We start from the raw sequence: 17,648 nt of genomic DNA on the forward strand, positions 1-17,648 counted from the left end.
TATCATGATGTTTATTTGAATAATGTTTATAAAGCACATGGAGATACTTGATAGAAGCACAATAGCACAATGCAAGGTGTTCAGGTGAGAGAGAATGAATTATTGGGTAAATACCTCGGTATATTAGTATTTATACATTTACATCCATAGAGTTAAGAGAACTTAACACAAAGGGATAGGTATTATTGTTATCTCATTAGATGATGAACAGAGATGGTCAGTTGCCCACATGGACTCATGTAGAAGACTTATGAATAGAATCCAGGTCTCCTAATTTAGGAAGAAATTTCAACCACACTTCTGCCTTTGCTAAAAATTCAGAGCATGATTTATCAACTTGAATGTTGAATTAATACCCAGTGGTACTTTTTAAGAAACAAATACTAGAAGAATAACACAACCAGCCTGGTTGACTTACCGTTTTGAAATAACATTGTTATGAAATGAAATAACATTAGACCCTATTTAAACACAGAATTGATAGAGGGTGACTCTTCCATTGCTACTTTGGCGCTGTTTTTTTATTTTCTGTCCTTAGGCAAGAAGTCTCTACATGAAAGAAGGGAAATGATGAACACACCTTAAGAACTTTTATGATGATTGTGATTAGTCAGATGATGATTGCAAAAGAGAGGCAGCTGTATAACTCAACACAATTTACAGGCTCATCCTATATGCAAGTCCAATCCTTGGTTGCCACATACTGCACATACCTTTTGATTCAGGTCTAGTGAGTCAGAAAGTCTACATGGAATGAGTTAGTGCACAGAGCTAAGGTGTGCATGCAAAGACTTGCAACTGTTGCTGACAGCATAGCATATGAAACATGCATAGTGTCTTCTACACAGACTCGAGGAATCATATGGGGCAATTTCTATGGCCTATGCTAGACAGACTAGATGATCAGAATGATCCCTTTGGACCTTGGAATCTATGAGTATACATTGGTCAGTATGAGAGAACACTGTTTAATTAGCCTATCTCAGCCAGCCACCAGTTATAGACACACAGCTGTAAATGCTTTTAGTTTCAATCTTTGTTCTACTCAAGTAGAGGCTCTAAAAGCTAGGTTAGTGGGAATGAGTTTTTGGGTTGTTATGCACAATGTGTAATTGAAAGACAGACTGGATGACCCATCTTACTTATCCTGGCCCTACTAACTTTGAATTTTAAATGGCCACTTTGTGCCCCTCAACTATAAGATGAAATATCTTGTAGGCTAAAACTTGACATGTTTGGCCTCCAGAAGTAATTGTGGAAGAAAATTATTAGTTAGTTATTAGTAACAAGATTGTCTGAGACTGAATGAAACATACTCTTTCACCACACTCACTGCAACATCACACACCACAAGCATATTTATGCTGTGACGGGCTTTTCTATTTCTAAAGATGCCATCATCCTGGTGTGCTGGACAAATAAGCACATGTGGATATAATCACTGGAGAGCTGTGAGAAATGTTGACAACCAAATCTGGAAACAGGCAAATCTTGCCCAGCTTCAGGTTTCAGAGTGAAAACAGAACTCGGCCTAAGTGTGCTGAACACATCCTTTTAGTTCCACTGCATTTCCAATTGGATGGAAAACTATCCTCCTCACTCCACACAATAGTTGACCATTTCCACAATATGCCCTGGGTTCCTTCCTCACTGTTGTCTCCAGCTCTTTAAAAGGCATGTGAGAGCAATACAGAGCTCTAACAGTATTTGATACTGCTATATGGTTTTATAGATTCAAAAAACTGTCACCAAGAAATAGGTAGCTTTAGCAATACTGTGTCTGAAAAGAGTATTGTTGGTGAAATCAAGATTCTATGTACAATGATTTGGGATATCTGGAAAGTTACTCTGGAATTCAGACAATTCAAAAGTACTTATTAGAGACTTTAAATACAAAAGGGGAATGATCTCCAGTACTGATTCTCATCTTATGATTTTCAGTCTTTGAGGTTTTTTGCTGTCATTTTTCTCCTTCATTTGGCTTGAGGCTGATAGTTTCCATTCCAAGGTGGAAGGATAATGTATGGGGGTTAAATATATTATTTTTATGCACCATGAAATCAGTTTATAGTGAAAGCAGAAAAGAGTCGTGTGGCACCTTATAGACTAACAGACGTTTTGGAACATGAGCTTTCGTGGGTGAATACCCACTTCGTCAGAGGCATGTAGTGGAAATTTCCAGGGACAAGTATATATATGCAGGCAAGCTAGAGATAATAAGGTAGTTCAATCAGGGAGGATGAGGCCCTGTTCTAGCAGTTGAGATGTGAAAACCAAGGGAGGAGAAACTGGTTCTGTAATTGGCAAGCCATTCACAGTCTTTGTTTAATCCTGAGCTGATGGTGTCAAATTTGCAGATGAACTGAACCTCAGCAGTTTCTCTTTGAAGTCTGGTCCTGAAGTTTTTTTGCTGCAGAATGGCCACCTTAAGGTCTGTTATAGTGTGGCCAGGGAGGTTGAAGTGTTTTCCTACAGGTTTTTTTATATTGCCATTCCTAATATCTGATTTGTGTCCATTTATCCTTTTCCGTAGCGACTGTCCAGTTTGGCCGATGTACATAGCAGAGGGGCATTGCTGGCATATGATGGCGTATATTACATTGGTGGACGTGCAGGTGAATGAACCGGTGATCTGTGTGGCTGATCTGGTTAGGTCATGTGATGGTGTCACTGGTGTAGATATGTGGGCAGAGTTGGCATCGAGTTTTGTTGCATGGATTGGTTCCTGAGCTAGAGTTACTATGGTGCGGTGTACAGTTACTGGTGAGAATATGTTTCAGGCTGGCAGGTTGCCTATGGGCGAGGACTGGCCTGCCACCCAAGGCCTGTGAAAGTGTGGGATCATTGTCCAGGATGGGTTGTAGGTCCCTGATGATGCGTTGGAGAGGTTTTAGCTGGGGACTGTATGTGATGGCCAGTGGAGTCCTGTTGGTTTCTTTCTTGGGTTTGTCTTGCAGTAGGAGGCTTCTGGGTACACGTCTGGCTCTGTTGATCTGTTTCCTTATTTCCTCATGCGGGTATTGTAGTTTTGAGAATGCTTGGTGGAGATTTTGTAGGTGTTGGTCTCTGTCTGAGGGGTTAGAGCAGATGCGGTTGTACCTCAGTGCGTGGCTGTAGACAATGGATCGTGTGATGTGCCCGGGATGGAAGCTGGAGGCATGAAGGTAGGCATAGCGGTCGGTAGGTTTTCGGTATAGGGTGGTGGTAATGTGACCATCAATTGTTTGCACCGTGGTGTCTAGGAAGTGGACCTCCTGTGTAGATTGGTCCAGGCTGAGGTTGATGGTGGGGTGGAAGCTGTTGAAATCGTGGTGGAATTTTTCCAGAGACTCCTTCCCATGGGTCCAGATGTTAAAGATGTCATCAATGTAGCGTAGGTAGAGAAGGGGCGTGAGTGGACGAGAGCTGAGGAAGCATTGTTCCAGGTCGGCCATAAAAATATTGGTATATTGTGGGGCCATGTGGGAGCCCATAGCTGTGCCACTGATCTGGAGATATATATTGTCATTAAATTTGAAATAGTTGTGTGTGAGGATAAAGGCACAGAGCTCAGCAGCCAGTTGTGCTGTAGCATCATCAGGGATACTGTTCCTGACAGCTTGTATTCCATCTGTGTGTGGGATGTTCGTGTAGAGAGCCTCTACATCCATGGTGGCTAGGATGGTGTTTTCTGGAAGGTCACCAATGCATTGTAGTATCCTCAGGAAATCAGTGGTGTCACGGAGATAGCTGGGAGTGCTGGTGGCATAGGGTCTGAGTAGAGAGTCCACATAACCAGACAGTCCTTCAGTGAGAGTACCAATGCCCGAGATGATGGGGTGTCCAGGATTTCTGGGTTTGTGGATCTTGGGTAGTAGATAGAATAACCCTGGTCGTGGCTCTAAGGGTATGTTGATTTGTTCTGGTGTTAGTGTAGGGAGTGTCCTGAGTAGATGTTGCAGTTTCTTAGTGTATTCCTCAGTGGGATCTGAGGGAAGTGGCCTGTAGAATTTGGTGTTGGAGAGTTGTCTGGCAGCCTCCTTTTGGTAGTCAGACCTGTTCATGATGACAACAGCACCTCCTTTATCAGCCTCTTTGATGATAATGTCAGGGTGGTTTCTGAGGCTGTGAATGGCATTGCGTTCTGTTATAGCGAAACTCTGCTTACTGAGAAGTGGTATGAACATATAAATGTATTCCATGCAGCTAAGTGGGCATTTACTCTGCTCAGGCTGAGACAAAAATTCCCACTGGTTCTACACTGGATGGGAACCTTAGTGGCTTCCAGTGACTATTTATCACAGAGTTAGTTAAACCTTTTGACAGTAGCTACCAGAGCCTTATGTTGGGTAGGGCCCCAACTCAGTAGCAACGCCAGTGTTAAGTTTTGCAAATAGTGCTAATGTAGATAGATCATGAGAGATGAGCCTGAAGACTTCAGCCCCTAGTGCTAGCTGTTTGCCAGCATGCTCCATGGGAGACACGGGGTGGAGGGGCGTGAAATCCTCTTCCCTCTGCTAGTCTGCTATGCTATGCTCATCTTCTTCAGGCCAGTGGATCTACATGCTCACAGATGCGCTGCCCTAGGCCCTTTATCCTCCTGCATGGTGTGGAAGGAGCCCTATGGTCCGAGGGTCCCAGAAGGTGCAATCCCCCACCTGTGCTCCCAGCATCCTGCTTCCCCCATACCAATTCAGTGGAACCACATTAGTTGTGCTGCAGTGAGTGACCTTTGTGCGTGTGGAGTTGGCAAATAGGATTTGCTCTTTCCAGGAGGAGGACGAGGAGGAGATGTGCAGCCATGCAAAGATTTTGACTCTGTAAACTGAGCTAGATAGGGTGTCATCATGTTTAGAGGTATATCTGACCCGTGTCCCTGTCTGCTGAAAACAACTCACCAGGCTGTTGTTTGTTAATGCTTGACAGATGCTCAGATACTATGGTGATGAGGGCTATAGGAATATTTAGCTATCTCCTGACACTGGTCTCCCACTGCCACACCCTTTCTCTGTGTGCAAATGGAACACACCTCTCTGGGTGAGACATCCTGCCTGGGGTACCCAACATTGTGAGCCACTGTGTTACCCTTCTCAGCCTCACCAGATGAGAGCTTTGCTCCTGCTAAGCTGTGTGTCAGCTCCCTGACACATTCACTCATCTGTCTTGCCAGCAAACTCTTCAAGACTGCCAGTCCAAACTTTGCCTTGCAGGTAACAATCAGTGAACCTAGTTCCCCAGAGGCATCTCCCTGCAGTGTCCCTCTCACTGGACACTCAAAGACATCACCAAGTTTGCTGCCTCCAAATGAGACAGAGCCTAGATCAGACTGATAGGGTAGCTGAAGACTCACACCTCATTTTAAGACACAGCACTGAGATGATTTTGTAATAAAACAAGAACAAGTTTATTAATAAAGCATGGAGATTTAAGTGATACTAAGCAAAAGAAGAAGAGACAGATATGGTTACAAACCCCAGAACACTCTTGCTAGTGCCTAAAATTTAATCTTAGCAAGTGACAACCTTTTGCCTAAGCACTTTTCTTACAGAGAGTACGTCTACACTACCTGTCAGATCAGCAGATAGTGATCGATCTATCGGGGATCAATTTATCGCGTCTAGTGCTGACACGATAAAATCGATCCCCGATCATTCAGCTGTCGACTCCAGAACTCCACCATGGTGGGAGGCGGAAGCGGAGTCGACGGGGGAGTGGCAGCGGTCGACTTCAGCTATGCTATTCACGTAGCTGAAGTTGCGTATCTTAGGTTGACACACACCCTTGCCCCCAGAGAGGGATGGATCAGTGCCGGATTACTAAGGGTTTCTTTTCCCCTTTTTATAGTTCAGTAAACTTTTGAGGTATCTGGACCCTGATTGTCACACTGGGGAACGTTGCATCCTAGGTTAAGTTAAACATGCTGTCTGCTGGGAGATATCGCTATGTACGACATTCAAAGGCAGCTCACCTAATTCTTTTTTGCTAGAAAGCTGAAACTAATTCTGTTCCTGATATGACAAGAGGAAGTTGGTTAGAAGGAGGTTTTCCTTGTTCATAATCCCATTCCAGAGCAATTGCTGGACTTTAGCCTTTTCCTTTAGTTTCTGGCGGAGTGTCTTTTCCCACCAGCTCAGAGGTGTCTACCTATTCCTTTGCCCAGTGGCGGTCATTATTGCTCTTGATGTTTTCCCATCTCAAGGGAAGCTGGCATGTGTGGACATGTTCCCTGGAATATTCTAATTAAGTCAGTTATATCTTCAGCCTCCAGACTGAGACAATCTTTCAGGGGCTGATTCTTTTGTTAATTGCTCACTGGTCCAGGACCAACGGAGAAAATGGTTTATTAGTTCCAAAAGCTTTTCTACCAGCCCACTAAATAATTAGCCTTGGCAGGACACAGCATAGGTGAATTTCATTTGAATTCACAGACTTTCAGATTCTTCTCCCTCCAGCCCCAATCTTTTGTTTTGTTGATAGCTTCACAGAAGTGAAGGTGCTTCCTCCTAGAGATGAGGCACATTGGTGGAGTACCTGGGTGCATAATATGCACTGTTGCTCTCTGTGTTTTTTTGTGGATAGAGTACCTCAGTCTCCTGGGATGTCAAGCCAGCACCTTTCATCAGCACTAAAATTCAGTTTAAAATGGGGGTAGGTGGTGGGGGGGTAGAAAATGCAAAGACTCATGCTACTTTTATTATAAGTACCTGGGAGTGAGAAGGTATCATCTTAACAACCTTTTCCTGTATATTATAGTTTCCCTGAGGAAAAAAAATCCACTTATTTAGTTTGATAATGATCCTAGGTAGGGTATTCCAGACTTTCATTATCTTCCAATCTGTTAAAAAAATAGTTGATATTTGTTAAATTCCATTTGTGACCCCAGGTTATTAGCTTATCTGGTTTGGACATACCTTAGCTGGCCTGCATACTGAAGCACTGTTCAAGATTGCAGGCACGTAGAACAAAAACCATCCTCCCTTTGAAACGATCCTTGTGATAAGGCATTTGAAGTTTGTTTACTTAGTGGTGGCAGCAGCTAAGGCTTTGCAAGAAACTGAGCCTTGGATGGTAATTTTGAGGCCTAGTTGAACCCAATTTGGAAAAGCTGTGGATGTCTTAGAACATAGAGGCATCTTCTGTTACACGTGGGTGGTTCACTAGCCCCTTGCCACCCACACGTTGACTTCAGTATGATTGCTTTTGAAGTAGCCAGGCCACTAAGTGGAGCATATATGAAGGTTTTAGAAGGCTGTTGAAATCAAGCCACCATCTTGGATTTGCTCCACTTGAGGAGTGGATCAGCTAGGACAGTTTATTAAGCTTTAAAAGCTGAGCTCGTTTTAAAAAAAAAACATGCTTCCTATACAACAGCCTAAAGTAGAATGGCTTGCTTAGTCAATGTTTAATGCCTAAGTGACTAACAAATAGTGATAATCATAATAATAGATGCTCGTGTTGTTGGGGTAAACAGGGAGGCCAAGGATTATAAAGGCCATTCTGATGGAACTCTCTTCTCACATTCAAAACTGTTCTCTCCTGGTCAAAGCTGGGCAGGGTGTAGAGTAACTTGTTCCACTTATGGGCAAACAAGTTTTTACCAATTAAAAACAAACCCGTGAATTTCAGAAAAGGAGCAGTAAAAAAAAAATCTTATGAGTTTTCCATGATTTCAGTAAAATGTGCTTAGTTTAACGAATATATATAATGTGTATGTGCTTATCTATTGACTGCAAACCCTATTAATTCAAAATAGCCTTCAAGAATCAAGCTAGGTTATTCCTGTCCCATGCATTCTTATCAGTAATAGTGTTCCCATAGCCCAAATTATCACCATGACACTTGTTTTCTTCACATTTTTCCCTCGGTTACACCTGGACCAACTCTTGGCTGCTGGATGGAAAGATGAAAGTTCCTCCCACCCAGTTCCCAGTGGAGGTATACCAGCCCCCTAGGCAGCTTGCTGAAAAGTGTGGAGAGAAGAGTCTCTAGAGGTGGCTGACCACTTCCAGAGAGTGAACCCTTCATGTCTTGATCCTAAGGGTACAGTGGAGCCCGTTGTTAGCCATTTTCTAGGATAGCTCAGCAGGCAGCCAGCTCTTGGGGACTCAGGAATTGACCCAAAGAACTTCTAAGCACTGACTTGGATAGAAAAGGTTTGAAAAACCAGCGGTGGCTTTCGCATGGGTTCATGGATTCAGTTTCAACCCCAGAAATCATGAAACCAAACGTGCCAAACTTCAGTGGCACTGCAACCCCACTTGCCAAGTCGCAGCACCCAGAGCGGGGAGTTGGGCCCAGCCCAATGGGGTAGGAGCTGCCGATGCAGGATCAATGAGGAGCGGGCTCCCTCCCGAGGCCTCCCTTCCTCACTGGGCCAGGATTAGGGTTGCAGTGCTGAAGCAGAGGTTGCTGTTGCATGTGGTTGGTGTCCCGCTTAACAACAACTTAAAATCATATTTAAGAAGTGTTTAGTGTGTAGTGCGCCCATTGAATCAGGAGGCTCTATCTGCCCCTAATAAAACCTTTTATCAGCCAATAGAGAAAAAAACTCATTGAAAAGGGATCCAAACATACATTTTCAAAAAATACTGCTAAGGAAAATGGGTGTTTTGTTAAGAGATTTAAGTGTCGGTTGGTGACAAGTGGCGTCCTAGAGGCTGAAGCTTCTTCTATATTGTCTGGACAAGTACCTGGGGGATATAGAGAAACAACATGTGGCTTTGCTATTTGGGCCTTTGTGCTTGTTGGTATTATGACCTTAGAGTCTGAGATTGACCGATAGTTGTTAAAGCCAGGAAGGGCCATTATGATTAGAGACTCTGACCTATGTGTAACACAGATCATGGAATTTTATCAGTGTCTCCAGAAGATATGTACAAGATCTAGCTGGTTATTCTTTCTTTCATCCTACTCCTAAAAGAGCTAGGAGAATGTCAATGTGATCTAATGGTTGGAACGCAGAGATTCAGGATAGCTTGGATTCTGGTCCCAGCTCTGGCAGTGACTCACTGTGGGGTCATGGGCAAGTCATTTCACCTGTGTGTTTGCCATTTTCAAGGTGGGTTCAGTATGTACTTTCCTCACAGGGGTGTGATAAGACTTTATAAAGCAGTCTGAACATAAATAACGCCACTTGACAGCCGTATAGTGTTTTTATTTTTATTTGACTAATGAGTTTTCCCTTACAAACATTTAGGTAAAAGCCATTATTTATTACTTTGTTTCAAATTTTGTTTTTCCCTGTACTGTGGTATTTATCCTGAGAATGAAAAAATAACAAATGTTATACAAAACTTCAGCACATCCCAGAAGAGAGTGCTACAGTGTACAATATAGCAGTAAGAAAAAACAAATGATTTCAACAACCCTCATGCACATTCCAAAGCCATGAGAACAGATTTCTCAGTGGTTGATAAAATGCCTGTCCGATGCTTTTGTAGGGCAGATTCAGGTAAGATGCAAAGTAATATTCTCCTTAATCTTTGCAGCTAAACATGAAAATGTGATTTGTTTCCTTATTTTGAATCCAACATCCAGCTTTTCATTTTAAAACTCTGAAACAAAAACTATGGTGCAAAAGATCTTAAATGTAATTTGTATATTTTGTGTTGACTTGGCAGGAGTGACTACTCTTGGAGGAGGAAGCTCTCAATTGCAACTTTAAAAAAAATCTTTACGGGCTGAAACTGCATAAATGTTCTTTTGAACATGTCATAGCTTTGTTGGAAACTGTAAAAATGTGTGTGTATATATATATTTTGCAACAAGCTAGTGTGCACTGATTAAGCTGCAAGCAAGCTGAGAGGCCCAGTAAGCAGAAGCAGCTGAGTATACCTGTCAGCTTTTCAAAAAGAGGACAAGTGTGATCTATCTATAACATATGGGATACAGGTTTGGAGAGAGGGTTATTATCTCCTCCAAGCCCAAAGCTAGAAAAGCTCTGAGCTGTTCTTTGCCAGGAACAACTAAACCATCATTAAGTCATTAAAAACAAACCTTTCATAAAACTAAACAACACAGTCTTCTTTAGGTTTTATTCTATTCTTTCTTTCCCGTTTCTCTCACTGATTTCCTTTCTCTTGGTGTAGCTTGACTACAAAGTTATAGTTGGAATTTTTCCATATTTCATACTTTCATCTCATGACCTGGCTCTTTTTAAGAACTGGAATTGATAGCGACTGTTGCTACAAGGGAAGGGAAGCAATGGGAAGGTTATCCCAGTGTCCAGTGAAAATTTCAAACTGGAAGGCTTAATATAGCAGAGAAGGAATGGGAGGAGCTAGTGAGAGTCAAGTCTAGAGATAGGGGATGACTAGTCTCCATTAGATATGTACAAAGTAGAGAGGGGCATGCAGCAAAATCATCAATTCCAACATACTGAAGTTCACATTGGACATTACCTCTGCTGCAATGTTCAAGCCAGAAACCTGGGTCTGATCACTCTCTGACTCTGAGTAACTTAAGAGCTGGATTGGATTCTGTGGTTTTAGGCCCTAGTTGAACACAGATAGCACAAGTGTATAAGCCAGTTTAATGGGGGGAATTTTGTCAGGCTTGAAATGAAGGCTCTGATTTAGCTAAGTACTTCATCAAACACACATAGTCTATTGGTGCCATTGTGCCAGCCAGAGTGACCATGGTTGATGGTGTTGCCCAAGGCATTGTGCAGTGAAGTTCCCTCAGTCCTAAGAATCCATGAATCTCTGAGGCAGCCCCGTGGATGGCGCCAGGTTGGATCAGGTCATGCATCCCTTTGTGCATCAATGAAGAATTTGAGAGTGGGGTGTGCTGGGGTGTTTTAGTCCATCTTGGTGACATGGCTGAAGAGCATGCCAAGCTGCTTTTGAATACAATGAGTGATTGGAGGACGGCCAGATCTCTGCCTGTGACATTTCACAAAAAGTCAAAACACTTTATGCTCAGGTACTTCAGCACATGCTTAACTGGAACCTAATCCTACCCCTACTTAGTGAAGTGCCTAAGCATCTGCTTACAGTTAAACATGCATTTAAGCTGTTCGTTGCAAACCAATAAACCAGTATTGCCACTCGTGCCCTTCACGGGGTGACGAGATAAGGGCTCTGCCATAACAAGTTTTTAAAAGGTTTATTTGTTTCTAAGTTTTGACATAGCCAGTGTCACTGTAGCATCTGAGCACCTCCCAAAATTATAAAGTACGCACAAAGATATATTTATCTGCTTTTTCTCCAGCCAGCAGGGTTAGGATTTGGTTTGTTCTCCATGTATTTTTGGTTTGGTTTGGTTTCCTTGGGGGTTTATTCATGTTGTTCTGTGGTGGTCTCATGGGAAATCTAGGTCAAAGAAAGGAGTTTGGTCATTTGCTGTGAAGGAGCTGAGGATCACTGTTGCCTTTACTTGTTTCAGATTGGGCCAGTAGAGGAGAGAGCTGCCCTTGCCAGTTTCTTTCTTCACTAGCAGTTACATTGTTATGTAGGAAGCAGCTGATGTGGGAGGTCATGATCACATGTGGTGAAGTGGTACCTCAGGTAACCTGGGCCAACCCTGTTTAGGCCTCTGAAGCTGAAGAGCCTGTTGGTCACAGATAGGACCCTATAATTCTTCTGGTTTTCACACATCAAATCTAAATATAGACCAGAATTGCCACACAGGGCAATTTTAAGTCAGGGGCTAGACTGGGGAGGGAAGGAAGTGTTAACAACATATGCTGCATTTCATTTTATTGGCATTATTTACTACTTCCCAGCCAACCCAATTTTAAAAACCAAGATAACACCTCAGATAACTGGCTGTAATGACTAAAGCTATGTAAAATCAATTTCACAGCATGGTTTGTTTCAATTCAAGCCCTGAGTTTTGCTTTGAGTTAGGGCTTACGCAAACCTAAAATCATAAAGCAAAACTTCATTCAAGCCTTGAGTTTCATGTAGGTTTGATACAAAGGCATAAATTGTACCAGGTTGTTTATGAATCTTCACATGACCTTGGTGAGAGTTCACAATTTTGTAACAAAACCCAGGGGAGTTTTGTGCAGTTTCAAGTTTAGTTTCAAACAAACACTGATCACAGCTTTAGTAACACACACCCTCATGCACATGCTTTGGGACAGAAGGGAGGAGCTGCCTCTTGTTTTGTTCCTTTTACATTAAGTTTTTGCACATTTTAATTTACATTAAATACTCATGTTTTCTATGCCTTTGGCTAAAAATGGACACAAGCCAAACACTGAGGCGTGTATTGTAAGCTGCTCTGTGCAACTCCCACTCGACAGAGCTGAGAATGTCTGTGGATGGGCAGACAGGAGAAATTGGCCTCTCTACTTGTCTAAATCCCTGGATGGCCAGAAAGCAAACAAAAAATCCTGCCTCTACTTCCTGCTGCCAGTTCTCCCTACTTGACGATGGGACTGCAATTCAAGAAGGGACTTCAGGCTGCCAGAAAGGACATTCGATGCTGATGCTGCATGGACACAATGCTGCTCTCACTTGTTTACAGAAAAAGGAATGATTTCTGTGTGAATTCCTGCCTCCCCAAAGTCTGTTAGATCGGACTCCACACCAAAGCAGGTAGTGGGAGTTTGGAAATGACTACAACCAATGTGAGCTCCTGTAAGCATGTGGGACTCACCCCGTGGCGCCTCCTGCTGGTCGTCTCTGGGAATTAGCTCATCCAGCCTTTGGAGCACCCTCTGCAGGTCGGTGTTCGGCTGATGCTTGGGCCCCGTGTCCCTCCCGGACCCGGTGCCCCATTATCTGGGATGCTGCCCCTTGGTAGTAACCCCTTTCTTTCAGGGTCTCCCCTCCCCAGGGACCCCCCACCCACTATCCCCACCTCGCCTCAGTATAAGGCTACTGCCAGTCACCACTAGCCCCCACTCTGTGGGGTAAATTGCAGTATAAGCCACTCATCACAGGCAAGGGAGTTTTGGACCTGCTGCCTTTCTCTACAACCCAGTACCTCTATGGGGCCTTGGACAAGGCCCTGCAGCCTGGGGAGTTGCCAGCCTAGAGCTCCCCAGCCCCTCTGGCCTTTCCCCAGCCCTGCCTCACTCTAGGTACCCTGAACTTCCCAGCAGCCAGGCCCCCCGTCTCTGAAAGCAGACTGCTCCTCGCTCCACTGCCCTCTTATGAAGGCCAGCTACGGCCTGATTGGGGCATGGCCCCAGCTGTGGCTACTTCCCCAATCAAGCCAGCCTAAGGCTTCCAGCCCCAGCCCTCTCCAAGGGCTGATTTTTAACCCCTTTCAGGCCAGGAGCGGGTGACCACCCTGCTACAGTCCCTATCACACTTCCCAAGTTCAAGAAAGTGGTGCAAACCTTGGCTTGATTCAAGGGGAAGACAGAGGTGGATCGCTCCAACTGCCTTGTTCAATACACGACCCTAAATGGACCACTGCTGGGGACAGGATACCGGGCAAGATGGACCATAGTCTGACTCAGAATGGCAGTTCTTGTGTTCAGTATTGTGCTAGTGGCACCATTCATATCCAAAACTATGTTTGGATTTGGGAGACCACCACAAAATTCAGGAGTCTGTAGAGAACACATATGGGAAGTTTCTTCCTAACTCCCATTAGAGGGTATGCCATGAAGCATCAACGTGTAGTTCCTTTCCAAACCTCATGGCTTTGGCTGAGGTTTTTTCACTTTGGGTTTTGAAACCCTGTAACACTGGATGTTCTCGTTTGTTCATATACATATCCAATTGCTTTCTAAACTCTTGGCCTTAATGATACCTTGTGACAAACAGTTCCATGGGCTAATTGTGCATTATGTGGAAAGGGCTGTTTCCCTGTCATATTTAAATTTGTTACCCTTCTTTTTCACTAAATGTGCTTGCTCTTTATTTTGAGAGGAGAATAGAAGTGCTCGTGCTCTTTCTCTGTACCGTCCACATTGACCAAGTAGATCACAAGGCACTGCTAACATGTCTGCTACTGGGACATAGCAGGAGAGGATGGCTCAACATTATGGAATGGCTGCAATTGTTCCTCTTCAGCACAACTGAAATTGCGGTGATGGGTAATTGTTCTTTCTCTCCAAAGGTACTCACCTGCCAGGTCCTGCAGGGATCAATACTATCCCTGCTTCTTTTCGATAACTACATGAGACCAGTCGGGGACAGGTGAGCAAAGCCCACAGGTAAGTGGGGAACAAGACCTGGGAGATGGGTTGGAAACAGGAGGGAGCACGGGCTATAATGGCAGAGAGGAAGGAGGGTCAGGGCAAAGCTGGGAGGCAAGATCAAACCAGTATCTTAGATGCCTATATACAAATGCAAGAAGTATGGGTAATAAGCAGGAAGAACTAGAAGTGCTAATAAATAAATACAACTATGACATTATTGGCATTACTGAAACTTGGTGTGATAATACACATGACTGGAATGTTGGTGTGGATGGGTATAGTTTGCTCAGGAATGATAGACAGGGGAAAAAGGGAGGAGGTGTTGCCTTATATATTAAAAATGTACACACTTGGACTGAGGTGGAGATGGACATAGGAGACGGAAGTGTAGAGAGTCTCTGGGTTAGGCTAAAAGGGGTAAAAAACACAGGTGATGTCATGCTGGGAGTCTACTACAGGCCACCTAATCAGGTGGAAGAGGTGGATGAGGCTTTTTTCAAACAACTAACAAAATCATCCAAAGCCCAAGTTTTGGTGGTGATGGGGGACTTCAACTATCCAGATATATGTTGGGAAAATAACACCGCGGGGCACAGACTATCTAATAAGCTCCTGGACTGCATTGCAGAAAACTTTTTATTTCAGAAAGTTGAAAAAGCTACTAGGGGGGAAGCTGTTCTAGACTTGATTTTAACAAATAGGGAGGAACTTGTTGAGAATTTGAAAGTAGAAGGAAGCTTGGGTGAAAGTGATCATGAAATCATAGAATTTGCAATTCTAAGGCAGGGTAGAAGGGAGTACAGCAGAATAGAGACAATTGATTTCAGGAAGGTGGATTTTGGTAAGCTCAGAGAGCTGATAGGTAAGGTCCCATGGGAATTAAGACTGAGGGGAAAAACAACTGAGGAAAGTTGGCAGTTTTTCAAAGGGACACTATTAAGGGCCCAAAAGCAAGTTATTCCGATGGTTAGGAAAGATAGAAAATGTGGCAAAAGACCACCTTGGCTTAACCACGAGATCTTGTGTGACCTACAAAATAAAAAGGCATCATATAAAAAATGGAAACTAGGTCAGATTACAAAGGATGAATATAGGCAAATAACACAGGAATGCAGAGGCAAGATTAGAAAAGCAAAGGCACAAAATGAACTCAAACTAGCTATGGGAATAAAGGGAAACAAGAAGACTTTTTATCAATACATTAGAAGCAAGAGGAAGACCAAGGACAGGGTAGGCCCACTGCTCAGTGAGGAGGGGGAAACAGTAACGGGAGACTTGGAAATGGCAGAGATGCTTAATGACTTCTTTGTTTCGGTCTTCACTGAGAAGTCTGAAGGAATGTCTAGTTTAGTGAATGCTTACGGGAAGAGGGTAGGTTTAGAAGAGAAAATAAAAAAAGAACAAGTAAAAAAATCACTTAGAAAAGTTAGATGCCTGCAAGTCACCAGGGCCTGATGAAATGCATCCTAGAATACTCAAGGAGTTAATAGAAGAGGTATCTGAGCCTCTAGCTATTATCTTTGGGAAATCATGGGAGACGAGGGAGATTCCAGAAGACTGGAAGGGGGCAAATATAGTGCCCATCTATAAAAAGGGAAATAAAAACAACCCAGGAAACTACAGACCAGTTAGTTTAACTTCTGTGCCAGGGAAGATCATGGAGCAGGTAATCAAAGAAATCATCTGCAAACACTTGGAAGGTGGTAAGGTGATAGGGAATAGCCAGCATGGATTTGTAAAGAACAAATCGTGTCAAACTAATCTGATAGCGTTCTTTGATAGGATAACGAGCCTTGTGGATAAGGGAGAAGCGGTGGATGTGATATACCTAGACTTTAGTAAGGCATTTGATACAGTCTCGCATGATATTCTTATAGATAAACTAGGAAAGTACAATTTAGATGGGGCTACTATAAGGTGGGTGCATAACTGGCTGGATAACCGTACTCAGAGAGTAGTTATTAATGGCTCCCAATCCTGCTGGAAAGGTATAACAAGTGGGGTTCCGCAGGGGTCTGTTTTGGGACCGGTTCTGTTCAATATCTTCATCAACGATTTAGATGTTGGCATAGAAAGTACGCTTATTAAGTTTGCGGACGATACCAAACTGGGAGGGATTGCAACTGCTTTGGAGGACAGGGTCAAAATTCAAAATGATCTGGACAAATTGGAGAAATGGTCTGAGGTAAACAGGATGAAGTTCAATAAAGATAAATGCAAAGTGCTCCACCTAGGAAGGAACAATCAGTTTCACACATACAGAATGGGAAGAGACTGTCTAAGAAGGAATATGGCAGAAAGAGATCTAGGGGTCATAGTAGACCACAAGCTTAATATGAGTCAACAGTGTGATACTGTTGCAAAAAAAGCAAACATGATTCTGGGATGCATTAACAGGTGTGTTGTAAACAAGACATGAGAAGTCATTCTTCCGCTTTACTCTGCGCTGGTTAGGCCTCAACTGGAGTATTGTGTCCAGTTCTGGGCACTGCATTTCAAGGAAGATGTGGAGAAATTGGAGAGGGTCCAGAGAAGAGCAACAAGAATGATTAAAGATCTTGAGAACATGACCTATGAAGGAAGGCTGAAGGAATTGGGTTTGTTTAGTTTGGAAAAGAGAAGACTGAGAGGGGACATGATAGCAGTTTTCAGGTATCTAAAAGGATGTCATCAGGAGGAGGGAGAAAACTTGTTCACCTTAGCCTCCAATGATAGAACAAGAAGCAATGGGCTTAAACTGCAGCAAGGAAGATTTAGGTTGGACATTAGGAAAAAGTTCCTAACTGTCAGGGTAGTTAAACACTGGAATAGATTGCCTAGGGAAGTTGTGGAATCTCCATCTCTGGAGATATTTAAGAGTAGGTTAGATAAATGTCTATTAGGGATGGTCTAGACAGTATTTGGTCCTGCCATGAGGGCAGGGGACTGGACTCGATGACCTCTCGAGGTCCCTTCCAGTCCTAGAGTCTATGAGTCTATGAGAACGTGAGACGACTAAAATGTCAGAATGCCTGCAGCAAATTAGATCTTGGATGAAGAGCAGCTGGCTTATACTGAACCCAAGACCAAAGTCATGCTAGCTGGAAAGGGGAAACCCTTTGAAGGACTGGTCGAGACCTTATGTCCCTCTTCCACTGAATGTATATAGCCCCCATTCATGAAAGTGGTGGGAAGCCTTGAGATCAACCAGGTAGCATCAGTTTCTAAAAGTGCCTTTCACCTTCAGCTTGCTGGAAACTTGGTCCCTTCTTCACAGATGAAGACCTGAGAACAGTCACAATGCATTCATCACCTTCAGGCTGGATTACTGCAACCTACTGTGTCTAAAGCTGAATGTCGAGATAGTGCAGAGGCTCTAGTTCATATAGAATATAGCTGTTCACTTGATCCATGTCTCAGGCCTCTGGGAGCACATCAGGCTTGTGCTCAGGAGTCCCTTCATTCGCTGCCAGGGAGGTTCTGATGCCATTTTAAGCACTTGGTTCTAATTTTCAAAGCAATAAATGGCTCAAGCCCCAGCTACATTAAAGACCAAATCGATCTATGACCCACTGCGACAGCTGTG

At 43.5% G+C, this 17,648-nt stretch overlaps 1 protein-coding gene across 1 annotated transcript in view; it reads left to right on the forward strand.

Moving 5' to 3' along the window:
* LOC127054453 (uncharacterized) overlaps window positions 1-16,380 on the forward strand; it is a 191,591-nt gene extending 175,211 nt beyond the window's left edge. Inside the window, exon 2 of the mRNA XM_050960658.1 lies at window positions 14,946-16,380. Coding sequence (XP_050816615.1) covers window positions 14,946-15,538 — 593 coding nt within the window. The 3' untranslated portion in view covers window positions 15,539-16,380. The remainder of the gene's footprint in view (window positions 1-14,945) is intronic.
* Window positions 16,381-17,648: the final 1,268 nt, after the last annotated feature.

The sequence above is a fragment of the Gopherus flavomarginatus genome, chromosome 1 (assembly GCF_025201925.1).
Source record: "Gopherus flavomarginatus isolate rGopFla2 chromosome 1, rGopFla2.mat.asm, whole genome shotgun sequence".
Taxonomy (NCBI): Eukaryota; Metazoa; Chordata; order Testudines; family Testudinidae; genus Gopherus; species Gopherus flavomarginatus.